Source organism: Periophthalmus magnuspinnatus, chromosome 15, assembly GCF_009829125.3.
Source record: "Periophthalmus magnuspinnatus isolate fPerMag1 chromosome 15, fPerMag1.2.pri, whole genome shotgun sequence".
Taxonomy (NCBI): domain Eukaryota; kingdom Metazoa; phylum Chordata; class Actinopteri; order Gobiiformes; family Gobiidae; genus Periophthalmus; species Periophthalmus magnuspinnatus.
Window position 1 is genome coordinate 1,094,072 of NC_047140.1, and position 19,767 is coordinate 1,113,838.

At 39.6% G+C, this 19,767-nt stretch overlaps 1 protein-coding gene across 2 annotated transcripts in view; it reads left to right on the plus strand.

Moving 5' to 3' along the window:
* The window catches only part of grid1a (glutamate receptor, ionotropic, delta 1a), a 429,424-nt gene extending 410,622 nt beyond the window's left edge, over positions 1 to 18,802 (plus strand). For both annotated transcript variants that reach the window (XM_033979576.2, XM_055227265.1), the window contains 4 exons: positions 6,387 to 6,582; positions 15,006 to 15,172; positions 16,315 to 16,555; positions 18,291 to 18,802. In XM_033979576.2, coding sequence (XP_033835467.1) covers positions 6,387 to 6,582; positions 15,006 to 15,172; positions 16,315 to 16,555; positions 18,291 to 18,725 — 1,039 coding nt within the window. In that variant the 3' untranslated portion in view covers positions 18,726 to 18,802. The remainder of the gene's footprint in view (positions 1 to 6,386; positions 6,583 to 15,005; positions 15,173 to 16,314; positions 16,556 to 18,290) is intronic.
* The last annotated feature ends 965 nt before the right edge of the window (positions 18,803 to 19,767 follow it).

The window sequence follows — 19,767 nt, forward strand, 5'->3', positions numbered from 1 at the left end:
TTTTTTTTTTAATAGTTTTATATCAGCCAGATTGTAAAGAAGAGTACAAAAATACAGGAGCAGTTATAAAACAGAACACCTCTGCCTATGTCAACAACAAAAGAAAATCCATACAAAATACAGTCACAATTTATGCTTGAGAAACAAATCAATATGGCAGATTAAACACTGATTTAACATGGAGGTGTTGTCATTTATTTTTTCCAGTCATATCTAATAGTCAGTTTAGACAAGTTTTGCTCCTGTTAACATTATAGTTGCTAGGTAACAGTCATGAAATTACCTCTACCTTTGCCATATCGACTGCCCATGTCCAAAAAAAAACAACTCACTAAATATAGTTAAATCATGAATATAATTATGTTAACTTTTTTCGTAAAATGAGTGCATTTAAAGAATACTCAATTAATTTTAATGAGGAAACGGTGTATTATCCAAATGAATGTTGATGAATTCACACAGTTCATTAATTGATAAATACGTGTAGGCATTTATTTATTATTTATGAACAAAAATCTCACCCTAATCAAGTTATTCCCATATGTATATTTATGTGGCCCTGTTGTAAATAAATATATGCAGTTTTATGTTGTAAATGAAGTTCATTGCGTAATACCAAGTAAAATTCAAGGCTCAAAGCAAAGGCATGGTAATGAAATGTGACAAGTAAAGTTTGCCAACAGAAATATCTGTATACACTGCATGTTTTTAATCATGTGTTTATGAAGCTAATCCAGTTCATTTAATTACACTGAGCGACAGTTTCAAGTAAAGCTGAGTAAAGAAATTAGGTTTCACGGCTATGCAAAAGGCAGAGTCGCCAAGTTTAAGGCTGGATTCAGATCACTTCTATTAGGCCTAAGTCTTTCATATTTACACTACAAGATCTTAGAGGTGGGTAGAGGAGCCGGAAACTATACTTAAGAAAGAGTATCATTACTTCAGAATTATATTACTCAAGGGAAAAGTACAATATAGCGATCCAAGAAATTACTGCAAGGAGGCACAACAGTATTGTGGCACACTACTACTCGAGTAGAGAGACTAATAACTACAGCTACTGTTAGGGCAACTGTGGAAAAGATTTATAAAAACCTTGAATTTTCAAAAATATTTACTCAAGGGAGAGTACAAGTGTGGGGTCTGAACATTCTTTAGAGAAGTACAGTTTTATTAAAAAGTGCTTCCAGAAGGGATATTATTCAGTAATATTGTATATTGTGTTTCTTTTCAATGTAAATGATGAATTGAAATTATAAAATCTTTATCCAATACAATTTTCATATACACTGATAAAACAACATGCTCTGCTGTTTTTCTTGTAACTATAACATTTTAGTCTTGAGGATAACAAAACACAGGCCGATACCTGTGTACAGGTGCAACGTGCATTGCCATTTCCCTCACTGATGCACGTCTCTGTATATTGTAGTGGTCTACTTTCAGTACTGCAGAGTTGAGTAGCTCACTGCCAGAAAGTGGATTCAACCCACAAGTCTTATCCTGCCTTTTACTTTGGGTACTTTTTGCCTCCACTTGTGCTATGGAGATAGAATAGAGCTGCCAGATTTCTGCTAGTTGCTAGGCTTCAATTTCCCATCCCGTCTGGCCTCGCAGCCAGCCATTGTATACGGGTAAAAGAAGCATTGCAGTATATAGGCTGCAGCACTTTTGGGTTCTTTTGATAGCCACATCTAAGAGGTCAGTGAAGCTGTCTTATTACTCCAATACATCCTTCTGTGAGTTGTTGTTCATATTACTTTTTACCAGTCTGGACTTTCTGCAGCCTGTTATTGGCTGATTAAGGTGCATGTCGAGCGCCTCACGGCCGGCGACTTTAAGGTCAATCCAATAAAAAGCCATTAAAAAAAAAAAAGTTAAAACACTCTGAATCGGAGGTATCTCAAACTATTTAGACGGGCTACATAACAAATAATACTAATACTATAACGCTAATTATACATAAACTTAAGTTAAGGCTCAAGGGGGAATTATTCATTAAAAAGTATGTACTTTGCTGTTCTAATCAAAATGGCCTCGTCTATAAATAACTTAAGTAATGATGCTCAGAAAATGTGTTATTTTCTAATGTAAATGAATCCTTATGGGCTGAACTTTTGAATCATGTGTAACACAATGTTATTTTTTTGTGTTTTTTTTGTTTTTTGTATTAAGCAATAATCTAATAAAATAACAATATTTAGACAATAACAATACAGAGATATTAATTTTAAGCCGTCTCCAGCTCTGATGTTTGGAGAAAAAAAATCTAAAATAAATGAGACAAATGAGTTGGATGGTTCTCATGAATATAAATTGAAGTTGATTTATATCCCCAAGGCTGCTTATGATTAGCATAAGTATGTTTTGTTGGCAACATTAAAGCAACACTGTGTAACTTTCTGAAGGTGGCATGTCACCTGCATGATTCCAAGGATACAGAAAGTTTTATACTATTCTATAGAATATTATACCCAAATGAGCCTCCATAAGTGGGCTTACTTACATCAAGTATCGAGTATTTCACATAGTCTACTTCAGCACAAGCACTTGGTCGAAACATAATTGTGTGAGATGAATGACAATCGAGAGTCATTTCAAGATTTTAAGCTGCACACTTTCCAGGAGCTACACTGCTGATAGCTGGAGAATACTCTTCAGTGAATACCAGAAAATAAATCTTGACTGGTTAATTATAGCAATTTGGTTGTATTGGGTATCACATTTCTGAGTTTCTCAAATGAACAGAAAACTAAAATGTTCCTTTTATTATTTCTGTTATTCCACATTTTGCTGTCTTGCTCAGCAGCTTTGACAGCGTAGTCTGAAGCTAAGGTCTGACTGTGAAATTGTCTACATGATAAAACTCCGAACAATATCGCCTGGTTCCAGTGGATTTTTGTATAAAACGGAAACGTCGTGTCTTCCCAGATCAACTCGGGACTGCGGCCTTGAAAATGTCTTTGCTCCTATCTGACTTGAATCTGAAATGACACATACGGCTGACTCACGCGAGTGAGTTTGTTGTGGACTTTTGTCGCACTATTTACTCCAGCTGACAGGTGCGCTCTAGTTTCCCTTCACTCCATTGTTAGGTCACTTTAGGTAAACACCTGCTGTGACCAGTTGTTCTATTTGGGTTGAATGGAATAGTACTTATTATGGCTGACAAAGAGGTAGGCCTATGTAGGGCTTTCTCAATGTATATGTCCTGAAGATGGGATTGAGATTGTGTTTTTGTCCTCTCTATGGTTGACTGCATCTGTCCTGATGGACCGAAGTATCTTCTATTTGGCAAAACGATATATTATTTATTTTTAAAAATCTCTGTAACAAATGTCCTCTATGTTCAGTATAGCGTCACTTATTGTGATACTCTTGAGCTAATACTTGTTGAGACCCTCATCAGTGCTATGTGTCGATTGATAGTTTTACTTGGTGTGAAATACATTTAGGAAAGTTTTTTCCACAGGTGAAACACAAAAAATAACATGCGGTTGTGGGAAATTGGTTCTGTACACAACAGTGCCCGGCAGCCTCACTGTTTGGGTCTACTTCCTGTTTAATTTGCTCTCTGTGGGGTTTTTGCAGGGTCAGACTAAAATGAATAAATATTTAAAGATCAGACAGTGGACAGGGAGCTGTGTGTGGATGTCACTGATAATATGTTAAACACCACACAAATAAAATCAACAGTTCACCAGAGATACGTCTGTGTTTACAAAGAGACATGTTTGTGTCTCAGTGCTAAAGCTAATGCTAATATTGAGGCATAGTATATATTAAAACAACAGCACAAATTGAAATATTCTACATTTAAAAACACTCAGGTAGTCTTTATTTGAATTCATTTGAATTTTAATAGGTGGCTTATTTTATATTTTACATTTTCAGTAAAAGTTGGAATAAGCTTTGGGACACAGCAAGCTAGCTAGCATGCTGACCTCCAATAATATAAAACAGTGTGGACAGGACATCTTGATTCAACAAGTAAAAGCAAATCTCTGTGTGATGTGACCTTAGTAACAAATAAAATGGAAAAGTCAGTGTTAAAAATGACATTCATCCACATATCCCTCACTTTCCTAACTCATTTGTCGCATCCTAAATATTTTCCCTGTGAGTTTGTAAGTGTGTTCATAATATTCAGAAGCTAGAGTGGACATCTGCTGTCACGGTAATGCTAACAATAACTAGCATGCTAACAGCGCGGCAGCATTACTCCTTATTCGCGGACAATAAAAACGTGCTACAATTTCTTGCACACACCTCATATCGGTCTCATTTTGACCCTACGGGCTGCTTTTACAATATATCTGTACTCAGGTAATGGTGTATGTCAGTTTATTAAGACTGATGTGTTAAAAATTGAAATAAGAAATTCACTTTTGAAATGATAAAACTCTAGATAAATACCTCACACAAATAGCCTGACATTATGTTGTTGTTTTAAGGACAGGGTTACAGTCTCACCCCCGACACCTCTAAACATTACACGCTTTTCCTGCACACATTGGTGTGTCTCCACACTTGTACACTTTTAATTATATGCTTGAATTAGCCTGACATTATCACCTGCAGATAAGCCATTCAATACTTCAGCTTTTTAGGAAAATGCAGACACAAGACAATCCGTGCCGCATAAACACGGGGAGCCAGCCCACCCCCCCACACTGGCCCAGACCGCCGCACGCCAGATAATCTCCGCGGCTAGATTATCGTTCGTATTACGTTGGGAAGCAAAGTCTAATTATAATGACATTTGGGTTTGAGCGAATATGCTGCAGTGCAAAATTGGCAATCATCTCGTATGTGTAAGATACAGCTGGGGTCTCGGCTGCCCACGCAACACCTGCAACAACAAGTCCATTTTGTTACAATGGCGGAGTTCTTTTCAAAACCAAAGCATCATTTTTGAAAGAAGACAATCAGATACAGGCATGTCAGAGATTTTAGGCCTGTGATGTTGTTGTTGTTGTTACACTGCGGATGTGTGTTAGTCCATGTGCTTATATAGCGACAGGTGCACTGCATTTGGTTGATAAAGTGCAATAAACAGAGAGCTGGGATGGGCACACTAGAATCAGGGGAAGTTTGATCAAGAATTCGAAGCAGTAAAATCATAAGCTATGAGTCGTGACAGAAATGAACTGCTTCAGTGGTGTTGTATGAAAGGAGTTTATGGAGCCTATAATAACCTCTGCTTTTTGCATGTAAGAAATCAATTTTTTTTAAATCACTAAAATGAAGCTGTCATCTTGCATGTAGCTCAGTAAGTAGAGCATTAGTCCACTGATCTGAAAGTTGGGGGTTTGAATCCCACTCTCAATGTAACCCACAGGTTGGCAGTGTCATTCCAGCTTCAACAAACAAATGATGTCATTGTGTCCTTGGGCAAGACACGTAAATCTCCTCTGCATACACTGTTGTATGAGTGTGTGTGTGAGAGTGGTTTCTTGATGTAAAGCACTTTGAGTGTATAAAAATGCGACAGTTGACCATTTAACAAATCCAAACTATGTGACAATATTTACTGCATATTTTGTTTTACTCTGATTACGTCTTTTGAGTAAACTAATACATTTTTTTGACCTAAAACACTTAAAACATATTACATGCTTTGCGAAAATGCAACATACCACCTTTCAGATCACAGGCAAGTGCTTATTTGTTATGTTATATTGTTGTTGCCTTGTTTGAGTAACCCTTTATTATTAGTCTGTCTACATCTCCAAAGCTCAAAATGCTCTGTTCCACCTTGTGATGTCATAACATTTTAATGTTAAGAGCTACCTTTTACTGTTTGTTTGTAGAGATCCATAATTCTAGAGTTAAACTCATCCAAACGATTCAAATAAAGGTGTATGAAGTTTAAAAACATAGTGAAGCACTTCCTGTATTATCACATGACATCACAAGGTGGATCAGAGTGTTTTCTGTTTGAGTGAAGAACTTAGCCTAAATATGCAGAGTTTGTGTTAAACATGTGTCAAACAAAACACTCCAGGTCTGTTTTCGATGAGGAAACAGCATTATTACACAGCTCAGAAAATGGTGTGATATGGGCCCTTTAATGATGATACTGAATGTGTGTCGCTGATTTTTAGTAATGATTCGTGGTGTGCTTTGCCTCAGGTTCTAATTAGCAAAGATGTATTAACATTATGTGCAGGTGAAATTTCCTCCAGCATGTAGTAAATCTTTGCTAAAATTGCTCATCTGTGGTGTGGTCAGCTGATGCTGCAACTGAAGTCACTGCAGTGAAAATGTTCTTATTTTTCTGAAATCTTGCATCATAGTGTCACAGATTTTGAAATGATATTTAAAAATGGACGTGTTTTAAACAAGCTTGTTAGCTCATATACGTGCATCTATGTTGTTCACAGGTCTTTTGCCGACCTGTCCAAGCAGTCAGACCTGATGTACGGGACAGTGAGGGACTCGGCGGTGTATGAATACTTTCGGGCCAAAGGGACAAACCCTCTGGAGCAGGACAACACATTTGCAGAGCTGTGGAAGATCATCAACAAGAACAACGGTCATGACAACTCTGTCAGCAGCCCCATGGAGGGCATCAAGAAGGTCAGTGCTTAGGCTGTCATCGCTACAATGGGCTCCTTTTATGAAGCCATTTAATCAGGACGTTAATACACTTTGCTTTTTCCCTTTTGAAAATTCTGTTCATGAGCTGATTCAAGCATGAGGCAATGGTTTGCTAAAATCAAAGCAAAAATTCTAACAAAATATTTCAAAAGAACCATGGGAATGCACTTAGACCTGCTGTCACTGACAAACAACCACAAGAATAACATTTTAAAATTTTACGGTTAAAAGGGAAAGGCTTACCTTAGGCACAAAAAGTAATATTTAAAGTGGAAGGTCAATGTCAAGTTTTTTTTTGTTTTGTTTTTTTTTATAAAGCACACTTACAAACAGCCCACACTGCCCCAGAGTGATGGTTGTATGAGGGATGAATGTTTGCACTAAGCAAACAAAAATTAAAGTTAGGCAAGTAAATATTATGCTTGAAAAAACATCAAATACATATTAAATTAATAAAGTGTGTAGTATTCATAGCATTATCCTATGAATACTACACATATGTCCCTGCAGATGTTGAAGGTGTGACATTCAAGAACATATCTGATGTCGTAAATAGAAGCTGCACATTTGCATGTGCCGTTTCCTTTCAGTCCCTGTCCTTTATATTAAAGGACTCTATTCTAATGCAAGACCATCTTTCCATAAAGTGCTTTTTGTTATAAATCCTCTCCTGTGCATCATACATAGGTCTTATATCAGCATCACATTAATGAATGACCAAATGCATTAGGCTTGTTTTACAATAGACTTTTTATAATCAGCAAGTCATTCACAAAAGGATTCACAGTAGCAGTGATACAAAAACACAGCCTGAGAATGCGCACATTTCAAACCGATCCCTACCAAGGCATTAGCTGACTTTGACAGTTACAAAGACCTGTGGGGTAAGTCTAACCAGAAATAGTTGAGATTTGACACAAATGTTATTTCCGTAAAAAAATAAAATAATAATAATGATTTGACCCTATTTTGGAAAGGTATACAATTCTTATCAAAATCGTTAGAGTAGTCAATACATGTTTATACTTTTACATAACTCACGCATTTCTTTTGAGCTATACACCAACAAAAAAACAGCACCTCCATAGCTTCCATGGCTGGAGTCTTTGAAACACCATGAATGTTTACTTCTCTTTTTGTCCCATATTTAACCCATAATGAGAAAGAAGAGGAGTCATTGCCATAAAAAGTCGTGTCTATTTTGGCCATCCTCCTCTCTCTCATGGGACAGGTACATTGAGGGCAGCCACATGACTCAGTGCTGTGTTACTGTGGGCTGAGCGCTTCTCACAAGTGCTCACCCACTGGTCACATTCTGCTCTGTGTGAATCACCTGACCATTACTCTTCTTCATAGGCCTGTGCAGTGCTGCCACCAGCCACAGGGGGCCTATTAAGCTTTAAAAGTGACAACAGACCAGACTTGTAGCGTCATTCACACTCGGAGTTACAGAAGAAAAGAGTGATTAGTGTGTCTCCAACTGTTTCTGCTCAGAAATACAAAGCGATTAGTATGAGTTTAAGGGTGATGTTATGGTACGCTATGACTTTTTAAGTTAACCTATTATGAGTCAGTGTTAATTTCAGAGTGATTTAAAATATTTCATCATAGTTAAAATATTTCATCATAATCATCATAGTTAAAAAAAAAGTAATCACAATGTAGGAAAGTATGACTAAAAGTTGATTAAAAAAGTTAACAGCTCCTTTTACCTTTTGTTCAGTAGAGATCCGTAATGCCAGAACTAAAATCATTCAAATGACTTGTATGGAGTGTATGGAGTTTCAAAACACAGTGGAGCACTTCCTGTGTTACCACATGACCTCACAAGGGCTTTTTTTGCCTAAAACTAGGCAAAAACTAAAAATAATTATTTCATAAAACCTAAAATTGAAAATTAAAAGAAAAAAGAAAAAAAACTAAGACTAAAAGTAATTAGTAATTGTCAGTTGTTTAATTTCATTCAAACATGTTTGAGTGACCCTACATTTTAGTCCTTCTACCTCTCCAAAGCTCATAATGCTCTGTTCTACCTTGTGATGTCATTAGGTGCTAATTCAGGAAATGTGTAATTCCAGTCAATACACCTGAACCAGACCCATGTGCTCAAACTGACTTTATTAAAGTGCATCTCAACCTTTCCAATGTGAAATAAGGTCACATTTGTTTATAAGGGCCCAACAATGGCTATTGGTGTTTGGCCAGCATTCACTTCTCCTACACTCCTACACACATTTCTTTTAAAAATGTGTACATATGTTATTCTAGTATATGTGGCACATGTCCAGATATAAGCTGTGAAAACTACCCACAAAACCACAAGTTCACCAGGGTCTCAGATAATCAAATATATATGGATGCAGCTGTAAACACTGCATTTATATGATAATAAGTGTAGTAACTCACCAGTCAATCCAGAGTCCCAGCTGTCTCGTGTACATCTTATCCTTAATGGTCTTTCTAATGTGAAGTTTCATATATGCTGTGGTTTACAATTCACTCCCGCAAAGAACCCATCATTGCCAGACATGTTCCTTTGACTCTATGCCACTATTCTTTCTGTTCTGTAACACAGCAATGTGAGCTGTAGACATGATTTTATTTTGAAATATGGTAGCTTCTCCTCACAAGACCCTCTTCTACAATTTATTTTTGCCACAGTAGTTTTATGCTTAAAGAACACACACAAAATGGTATTTTTTTTAGCTTTTAACCATGTTATATTGTTATCCCCTCAAACGTACTGGGAGTTGTATTTAGCTTCAAGCCATTCATCTCTGAGCACTTAAAAATGCTCCATTCGCATTTTGCCTGATTTGTTGCATCACAGGTAAAAAGACGAACTTGCCCTAAGCACTTTTTAATCCCATAAGCCATCACAGGACTCATTCTGTGGTCAAATTGCCCTCACAACGAATGTGTAGCTATATTAAAATAGCATCCCTGTTGCCTAATGACTTAATTTGCTTATTTTTCCATTGCTCATTACCGTTACTGACAGAAGAGGGAGCTCCAATGCCTAAATACCTCTTTGGAAATGGAAAGTTTATAAAGTGTGTTTTCCAAATATAGACTTTTAAGTTGCAAAATGTGAAACAATCTACTAAACCCAAGGTGACCTAAAGCAAGGCAAAACATACTCCATTTACCTGTGCACACCTTTTCATCATGTTTTGAAAATTGACCTTAAGAATGTTGGAGAAAAGAGCACTTGTGTTTGTTTGTTTTGTCAGACTTCAATTCAATTCAATTCATTTATTTTTGTAACGCCCAAAATCACAACAACAGTTGTCTCGAAGGGCGTTCATGTTTTGGTTGATGGGGGAAACTGGATTACCCGGAGGAAACCCATCCAGACACGGGGAGAAACATGAAAAACTCCACACAGAAAGGCCTGGCGACCCGGGGATCGAACCAAACCCTCTTGCTGTGAGGCATGAGTGTTGCCACTCAGCCACCGTGCTGCCTAAACACAAAACAAAACAACAGGAAAAATCAGACAAAACAAGAAAAATCGGCCAGGCGAGGAGGAGGAGAGCCGGGCGAGGAGGAGGGCCAGGCGGGGAGGAGGGGAGGGTCCAGCTGTCATCGGGGCATCTGAAAGAGATACACTCCACAGGGGGAGTGGGACAGGGGACAACATGTGAATAGCATTGCTGATGAGAAAATAGGACAAAGCAGAGGATAGTGCTCAGGTTGCCATACTTCCCCCAGCTAGTTATCTCCTACTGCAGCCTGTCTTATCCCGGGTTTTAATGTCCCTAACTCCCTCACTATGTAACCTGGTCATATGCTATACCGAAGAGGAAGGTTTTAAGCCTGGTCTTGAATACAGAGAGTGTGGGGGCCTGTTTAACATCAGCAGGGAGTTGATTGCACCTCTTGGTCTTATCAGACTGTGTTGTGTTATACTATTTATTATTTGGAGCATTGTAGCTGGTACAGTCAGGATGACCTGTCCTGAATGTGCATCCCTATCACTAGTCAGTGCTCTGTTTAGTCAGTGGGTTCAGTTGTAAAATCTCATACATGTCCTGAACATATATCTATGAGTGACTGTTCTCACATGAAATCAGTACAATAATGAACTATAGCAGTGTCTATATAAACCAGCTAAGCAGAGTTATGTATCCAAACAAGAACATTAAAACATGAACACTACATATGAAAATGAAGAGTCACTAACATAAAACAATGTCCTTCTAAAGAGTTTGTGAAGGATTACCGCAATGGAGTAACAAAGGTTAAAGACTATTTAAAATGAAGAGCTTCTACTCAAGTCTTTGAGCCAAATTTAAATGTGCAAAAATCTTTATTCAGTGTGTTCCTCTTCCAGGGCTCAGACTCTGGGCTGTGATCTGAGTCATGGGACATTTTCACTGAGCTGTTGTTGATGCGGGTTTGTTTTTGAAAGAGCCTCTGGGATGCCTTCTCTTTCTTGGTGGACCATCCTGCTCTTTTGATGCTTTAAGAGGATAACCTGGTATTCTGGGTAAACCGTAGCTGTTGAGCTTTCTCAAATGAGCACTTTACTTAGACTCCAGGGTCTCCCTTGTGCTCCCAGGCACCCCTGAAGCATCCCTAAAACTGGCCTATACTCGCTCCTGAGAGTAAGTTATACTCACAGATGGAATTATATACAGTCTATGGTTATACTGGAGTTTATAGATGATAATAAAATGCATATTAATGCTTAGTGGCACTTTGTAAGTAAATAAAATGCAAGTCAAATCTAGCAGTTTAGATAAAGCTGTTGGTATGATTTGTTTCACAAATAAAGAGTTGTGCCTGGGATGGTCTTATGGATGGTTAGGCTGTAAAACAGTGAGTGGAGCGTTGTGGTGACTTTATCTGCTAATATTTTCATTCAAAAGAACCCCACAAATAGCTTATTAGGTCATAATTTGTGTAGAATTCATAACAGCAGATAAGGCCTGAACTTAAAATGAAACAGACTATAAGCTCACTTAGGTCTAATTAAAAGACCCTCAAATTGAAGTGTTTTACAGCCATTTCATTGTTTCAAACAAAATTAAATTATTATTAAATAATAGATATTTAAAAATAACAATAAAAATAATATTACTAATACTTTTAAATCTATATACTCTAGGCATATATAACACAAGTTTGTGCATATCATACTGTGAAATCCTGATGAATGAAAGCACAGATATGGATTCAAAATATCACATTTATTCTGAATGTTACGAATTTACAGCCACTTGAAACACCAAGTGTGGACTTTAGTTTCGCCTTCAACAAGAGCGCCACCTGGCGGCTTAAGTGTTACACGGTACATATGTCATACTATTATTCTTTATATTTTCTGCTTCATGTGAACTGTACTATTACATTTATTTTAACTTATTTGATCTCATTTAAATGAGTTGTCTGTTCAGTGTTATGTGTGCAATTATTATGACCACATATGAACTAAACTAAAAACCTTATTATCTTAATGAAACCCCTGAGAGCACATTCAGGGAGAACACAATCACCTTCCATCTTTCATAAGACCCAGCAGAGTGCTGTGCTGCACTCGACATCTGTCTCTGAGCTGTTGGGGCTCCACTGCAGTCATGAGTCTGTGTGGAGATCACTAAGTGCTACAGAGCAGGACCAAAGCAGAATGCAGGGGACAACTTCAGGGTGTGTCACAGGAACCACGCACTTACACTATCAGGAAGAAAGTGCACATCCTGTCATAGGGATTGTACTGGTAGGCTGAAAATATCACTGTATTAATAGCAAGAACTGCAACAAATACCATGTATTTACAAGTTAACACTGGTGGAGAAAGCTAATTCTTACACTTATAGAATAATTTTGGGTATTTTAAATAAGGAATGTATACAATACTTTGTATTGTAATGTTACCAAACTGTAAGCTTCATTGTATTATATTAGGTTTAAAGTCAGAATATGTCATTTTATGCTATTCCACTTCAGGTGGATGGAGAGTCCCTGCCTCAAGTGAAGGAGTTCAGGTATATCAGGGTCTTGTCTGACAAGTGGACAGGTACAGCGTCTGCAGTGATGCGGTCACTGTATCAAACTAGTGTGGTGAAGAAGGAGCTGCGTTAAAAAGCAAAGCTCATGAGCTTTGGGTAATGACTTAAAGGACAAGGAGTTTCCTCCACAGGGTGGAAAGGGTGATAGGGTGAGGAGCTCAGTCACACGTGTGGGGCTCGGAGTAGAGCCACTGCTCCTCCATGTCAAGAGAGGCCAGCTGAGATAGCTCTTGGTCGGTCCTGGTATATATATATATATATATATATATATATATATATATATATATATATATATATATATATATATATATATATATATATATATATATATATATATATATATATATATATACACATATATAATTTATGTTTTTTTTAATTTATGTTTTTTGGTTTTTTTTGAGAACTTTTTTTGAGACAGTTTCCATCAGAAGAAAAGTTTTATGTTCTGGCAATTTCATGTTTGTATTGTCTTCACATCCTGCCAAGTCTTTAAAAGGATGTACAATACATTGTGGTGCAGAGAAAATGACTGTTTTAAGACGGTGAAGGTGAGGTGACCCAAATGCCCTGACTCACCCCTTACACCCCCACCTCTTCACCTGTCCTGCCTTGTGCCCCGTCCTCACTGATCTTCTCCATGGTTACAGGACTCCATGGGTACAGGGTAGCACTACTGATGCAGCCTATTAATATGTTTTTCAGCAGTAGGAGCGAGCGGGATACTGATGTGGCTGGGTTCATCTTGTGCATAATCACAAACATTGGAGGAAGGAGCTGGGACCAGAGCCAGGGACTACACAGGACCCAAATGACCAGCACTTTGTCAATGATTTTAAAATTTGTTTGCAAACTGGGGTTTTCAGACTCTTTATTAAGCAAAAGCCACAAATAAATCCAAATGGAAAATTCCCTTGCAATGTTTGGGCTCCGCTGGAAGGTCTTTACCTGACAGTCATCCCAGTGCCACACTTTACCAGTGCCACACTTACAGATCAACACTGAGGCAGGGGTCGTTTCATGTATAGTATGGATAATACATTTACAGGCCCCAATGAGAACTATATTGGATTTATAACAAGACTGTAATAATTACTTAGACAGCTGTAAAACTTGGTTGTGATTATTATTACAAAACAAACGTAATATGATGAACTATAGTTTTTGCATTTATTAACTAGTATAAACACAGATATTGTAAGTAATCCAGAATAAAATCTCATATTATAATTTCTGAATAAAAGTCAATCCAGCTACAGATATATAAACAGAGAACCGGATAACTTGTCAAAATAGAACTATTTACAAATAGTACCAGCACACTACAAAAGATTGGAGGAGAGACTCAGGCAGGATGCAGAGGTCAGATGGAGTAGAGGAGAGGGTCAGATGGAGCAGAGGAGAAGGTCAGAGAAGCTGATGATGCAGAGGAAAGGGTTAGAGAAGCAGAGGGTGCAGAGGAGAGTGTCAGTGAAGCAGAGAATGCAGAGGAGAGGGTCTGAGGAGAGGGTAAAAGAAGCAGAGGAGATGGTCAGAGAATGCAGAGAAAAGGGTCAGAGAAGCAGAGGATGCAAAGGAGAGGGTCAGAGAAGCAAAGGATTCAGAAGGGAGGGTCAGAGGAGGAGAGGGTCAGAGAAGCATAGGATGCAGAGGAGATGGTCAGGTGGAGCAGAGGGTCAGAGAAGCTGAGGAGAGTGTTAGAGGAGGAGAGGGTCAGAGAAGCAGAGGATGCAGAGGAGAGGGTCAGATGGAGCAGAGAAGAGGATCAGAGGATTGTCAAAGTGCATTTAATATTTTAAACAAATGAATCCCATTTTGCTGCTTTGGCTCGTTAAAAAAAGTGTAATTTAGATTGACACCTCCCGCTCTGCTTGGGAGACTCAGGAGCAGGCTCTTTTCTCATAGAAGAGGACAGTGGTGCAGGGTCAGGGGAGGACAGCTCTGTGCTGTAAGAGCGGAAGAGACGACTCACCAAAATGTGATACAACACAAATGGCTGTGTTTATATTATTCAAGACCTTAAACATAAAGGTTTAGCTCCCATCTGGTTACCAGATTAAAGGAAACTGTTGGTGGAACGCACTCTGACAGTTGCCAGATCTTGTTCCAGTTTGTTTGGGCTCAAATTAAGCCCTGCTCACGCCGTTGGTCTCAGTTCTCTCCTGCAAAATTTGAATGACTCTGGCTACAAACAAGGGGATGGACTATATCAAGTATTTTGTTATTACAGATTACGTACTTTTTAGTACAGGGACAGGTGGTTAAAAATATGCATTCTTAAAACAATAAATATATTAATAGTTAAAGACATTCACTTAAATTCAATAATATACTTTTATATATTGTTTGTTTCATGTAAGTGTTTTTTTCTGTAACTGTTTTGTCCAGGCAAAGAGGGAGTCCTATGCATTTCTATGGGACATGGCAGTAGTGGAATATGCGGCTCTGACAGATGATGACTGCACCTTAACCATCGCAGGGAACAGCATGAGCACGAGAGGTTATGGCATGGCCCTACAGCACGGCAGCCCCTATCGAGACCTCTTTTCTCAAAAGTATGTGTCCAAATGTCTTATGTTCATTCATGTTTTAAGTTTGGTCTATCTTTCAAAATGTGGGCCTTCTAGAACAGCAATCCAACAAAACCATTGATTTATTTTTGTCGCTAGAAGAATTGATAAAGAATTGAGTTGGTACCTTGCAGGTGAAGGTGAAGCAAAGCAAGAAAGATTTGCAGCTGTTCAATAGTTTTCAAACTAAATAGTTTGCACAACAGCCTCTGAGCAAGTGCAAACTGCTGTTGTGTCCTTGGGCAAGAAACTTCACCTAACTTGCCTGTAGTAAAAGAAAAATTAAATTCTGTCAACTGGACAAAAAGTTTTATGAGTAAAGATGTTTCGCTACAGGTGAACTTGCATGTGTATGGATCTGGTGTGTAAATGAGTTATGGCTGGAGGTTGGAGGGGACAATAGTGCAGACGGTAAACCTCGTTTTGTCAGTCAACCCCAGGACAACTGTGGCAGCAATAGTGGCTTATCACTGCAGAGTATGAGGTGAATTACGAACGCACACAATTCTAAAGCAACTTGGAGACTAATGCATTATCATTATCATTATTATTATTATGTGAAAGTGATAATAGTCTAAAGTGCAACCCCACTGAAGCATGCAGCCTATGTAGTTCCAGGTCTGGATGATGTCACATGAATGACTGAACAGAACATACTCTAATCTTAATTGCTACAGTTAAATTATAGAGCATCTGGAGTCCTCTGCTTACCTTGATACAAATACGTGCAGGTTTAACAGCACAAATAGCTTCAGTCAGTCTTTGTTCCAGTGCTGAATAATGGCCCAGCTCAGAGCTCACAGGTCCAGTGGGACAGATGGATGTCTGGGCAGTGTTTGTTGGAGGCTGTCATCCCTCTGTCGGCTTCTGTACTCTAACTAATGGCCTTGACAGAACATTTGATCATTTGGCTTTCCAGCCTTTTATACTAAAGCTATTATTCTTGTAGCTCATATTGATACTATTCAAACACAAGTGCTATAATAATTGTGATTTAGCAGCTTAAGGAGTTAATAGCATTTACCAGTCACTGTTTCAGTTATGAGCTACAAATGAGCAGTACTGTCTTACAAAAGAAGCATTGTGTCACTGAATGTGCCTGTAAAATCCCACGCTTGTGTGTGCAGGATCCTGGAGCTCCAGGAGAAGGGAGACTTGGACATCCTGAAGCAGAAGTGGTGGCCTAAGAAGGGGCGCTGTGACCTGCAGAGCCACGCGGACGCCCAGCCGGAGGGGCGGGCCTTACGGCTGCACAGCTTCGCGGGGGTCTTCTGTATCCTGGCCGCGGGCTTGCTCCTGGCGCTGCTCGTAGCTGCTCTGGAGACATGGTGGAACAGTAACCAGTGTAGGAGAGAGCAGCCCAAAGAGGTGACCGCAGACTCCACCGGCCAGGGCCCGAGCCCCAGCCTCCTAACCCAGAGCAGCACGGCCGCTCCCCCCGCCCCTCCCAGGCCGCGCTCCAGACCCCGCCCCCTGGGCCCCCCGGTGCTGCCCAGAGATGCCACTGCCACACTCTACTTTATGGATCCAGCAGGCGCTGACGCCAGCCCCGATTTAGTAGAGCTGCAGTACACGCAGTTATAGGTGTGCCTCTGAGCCATAGCAGACATCATGTGATCATTCTGCTCATGTGGGAGAGAGATGGGGTGCTCCTAGGGACTCTCATGCACTCTCTCATACACACACACACAGGTTAATCATAATGGAACCACACTCTTAAAAATAATACCAAAGCTGAAATGTACTTCTGGGTCAATGAGCACTTCAGTGGCACAATAGCACTCTTTAGCTAATCCATTCAAGTCTTAACACTTTAGAGCTCCAAGTGCATCCTGCTGCTGTTGACTGGGCAGCCCCTCTTCACCAGACGGGCGTCCAGACAACAAGGCTTGACATGGATCCCTAAACTAAAGTGTGAGCAAAGCACATGGTGCATTATTAAGCACAGAGTTGCATGACCAAACTACTATTACCCAGATAGACCCCTCCCCTTTCAAACAAGTAACTCAAATGTATCCATGCTGCTGGTACTCTGACTTACTGCCCTGTCTTGGTGCTCTCATAAATGCCACATACAACCATCATAATACTGTGTAGAAGAAATGCATTCTATTTATGTTGCACATGGTCTGCTCTTTGTTGTTTTATATATTGAATCTATACAATCTGTTAACATAAATGATGATTGGCATAGGATCAAAAACTCACTATCTAGTGCTTTTGCAACAACTCAAAGTGGTCATTTCATTTAATAGCATGTAGCACTTTGCAGTCTTGCAGATAACAGCATTTACATTAGTGCATTTACTTGACTAAGAGAACTAGTAGTATGTTAATCATATGTGATGGTGGTATTTTCAGCGTGTTGTGAGAGCACTTAAGTTAAAACCCCACTTGAGGCCTCCCCATGATAGACTACATTTATATGTCAATGGATGAAAAATTCACTAAGTGCATTGGCATATAATAACAAGAGACTAGGATGAGGCTCTTGACACAGTTCTTCTGTGCTGGATGCTCATTGGCTGCGTCAGGGCCAGGAGGCGGAGCATGGGACTTGGCAGGGTTATCTCATGCACTGTATGACTGTATGTCCTCTCACCCCATGGTCTCTCCTGTTTACTGTGCATGTATCTGTGGAGGTCTGGGAGCAGTCAAAGTGAAAGCAGGCCTATCCTCTTTGCTTCTTTGACTGCTCCTCCCTTAGCACAATGACACCTGTTACATACTTTACATAATCTTTCATTGTTAATTTGATAGAGTGAAAAAGGTATAGCACATCATCATTATTGTGTAAGAAAGCAGACCCTTACCTTTAAGCATACAGTACAGCAATTCTCATACCAATCTGAACATAATGTTTCCATTTTGATAATTGTCTTATTAAGTGTCATAACACATTTGTGGCTAGCCATCATCTGGTTGTCACCATGTACATCAGTAATTGTTGAGTATGTGTTTATAACTGTTACAACCAAACAAACATACTGTAGATTATGGCACCTTTATTGGATAGATGCAGAGTCTAAATTATCATGTTTTGTTGCATTATTGATGTAGTAGTTACAAAAGTCTAACTACTTTTTTTGTTCTCTCCCATTAGGACAAAGAGGTGAACCTGGAGCAGGTGCACCAGCGCCTCAACAGCCTGCTGGATGATGACCTGGCCCATAAGCAGCTCCCAGGACAGTCGATTGAGATCTCTGCTCTGGACATTGGCAGCATGCAGCCCAGTCAGTCTCTGGAGGCCCTGTCAGCGCGGGACTACCCGCCCCACCGCGGGGGGCCACTGTCGGTCACCTCCTTCCTGCAGGAGAGCCACGGGCCGGGCCGGACACTGGGCGCGGTCGGGGGCAGGACCCTACCACTGCCCCTCAGCAGCGCCACCATGCCCTCCATCCGCTGCAAACACAGGGCCCCCAACGGGGGGCTCTTCAGGCAGAGTCCCCTCAAGACACCCATGCCAATGTCATACCAGCCAGTGCCAGGGGGCGCCATCCCCGAGGCCAGTGAGCCCAGCCACGGCACGTCCATCTGAGCAGGACCCTGACAGACTGAGCTCAGTGACGTGTGCAGAGTATAAATACAGAGGATTTTTATTATGACACAGGTCAGCGGACATGCTCTGACTTTCATGTACATATTTGTAAGTACAAAGAGAGAGAGAAGCAACATTAAAAGTGTATTTTGAATATTCTCAAGCGTTGAGTTTAAAAAACACAAAAGTTTGAAAAAAATGACTGAATGGGTTTGTAAATTTTGTTCTAAATGATTAAAGGTGACAATTCTTTGTGGTTGTTTTCTAAGTGCCAAGTTCAAAGCTGTTTTCTTTTAGATCAACATTAAATGAATGTACTGTGAGAATCATGATAAAAGACATTTCACACTTCAAAGACATTGGAAAAATTGCTTTGTTTCATATGAAAAATAAAAAAAGTTGAATAAAAAATGGTGTGAGACATGTGCTTGAAAACATATTTGAAAAATCACTCTGTCGACTTGACTCCACACTGGCCGAGGAAGTGCTCCTGGACCAGGTAAGACACAATTTAGACAACTTTTATTAAATGTGTGTAACTGTAAAATTGAATTTGTCCTATTACCACCTATAAGCTACCCTGAATTACTGAACACTTCCACATCCGTATTAGCTTAAAAGGATTACATTACATTTTCATCCATGGGGAAGACTATAATTACTTGCATTGTGCCAAATGAGTTCCACCTTTACTGTACCAGACCCACATGTCCAGTCTGCTGTGTCTTTGGATAAACTAGGTGCCACATCCAACTCGCTGGACCTGTACAGTACAGACATGTGGCCAATGAATGTCACCTATAGTGTTGTACTGTGCTATAAGGCCAATTTGTACTAGCCACTGTGTGTAACCTGTAAAGGCCAAACAGGTGTGAAGTGGAGTGAATGTGACTGTAACCAATGCAGTAGTGTTGGCCCTTGGTTAGCTGCCGAAATGAACCAACAAGGTGTGTGCTGAGGCAAACTGAAAGCTTGTTTGGTGCTCAACCTGTAAGCGCACAGCTCAATCTCTTTCTACAGAGGAGGGTTCTGATGTGGTTAG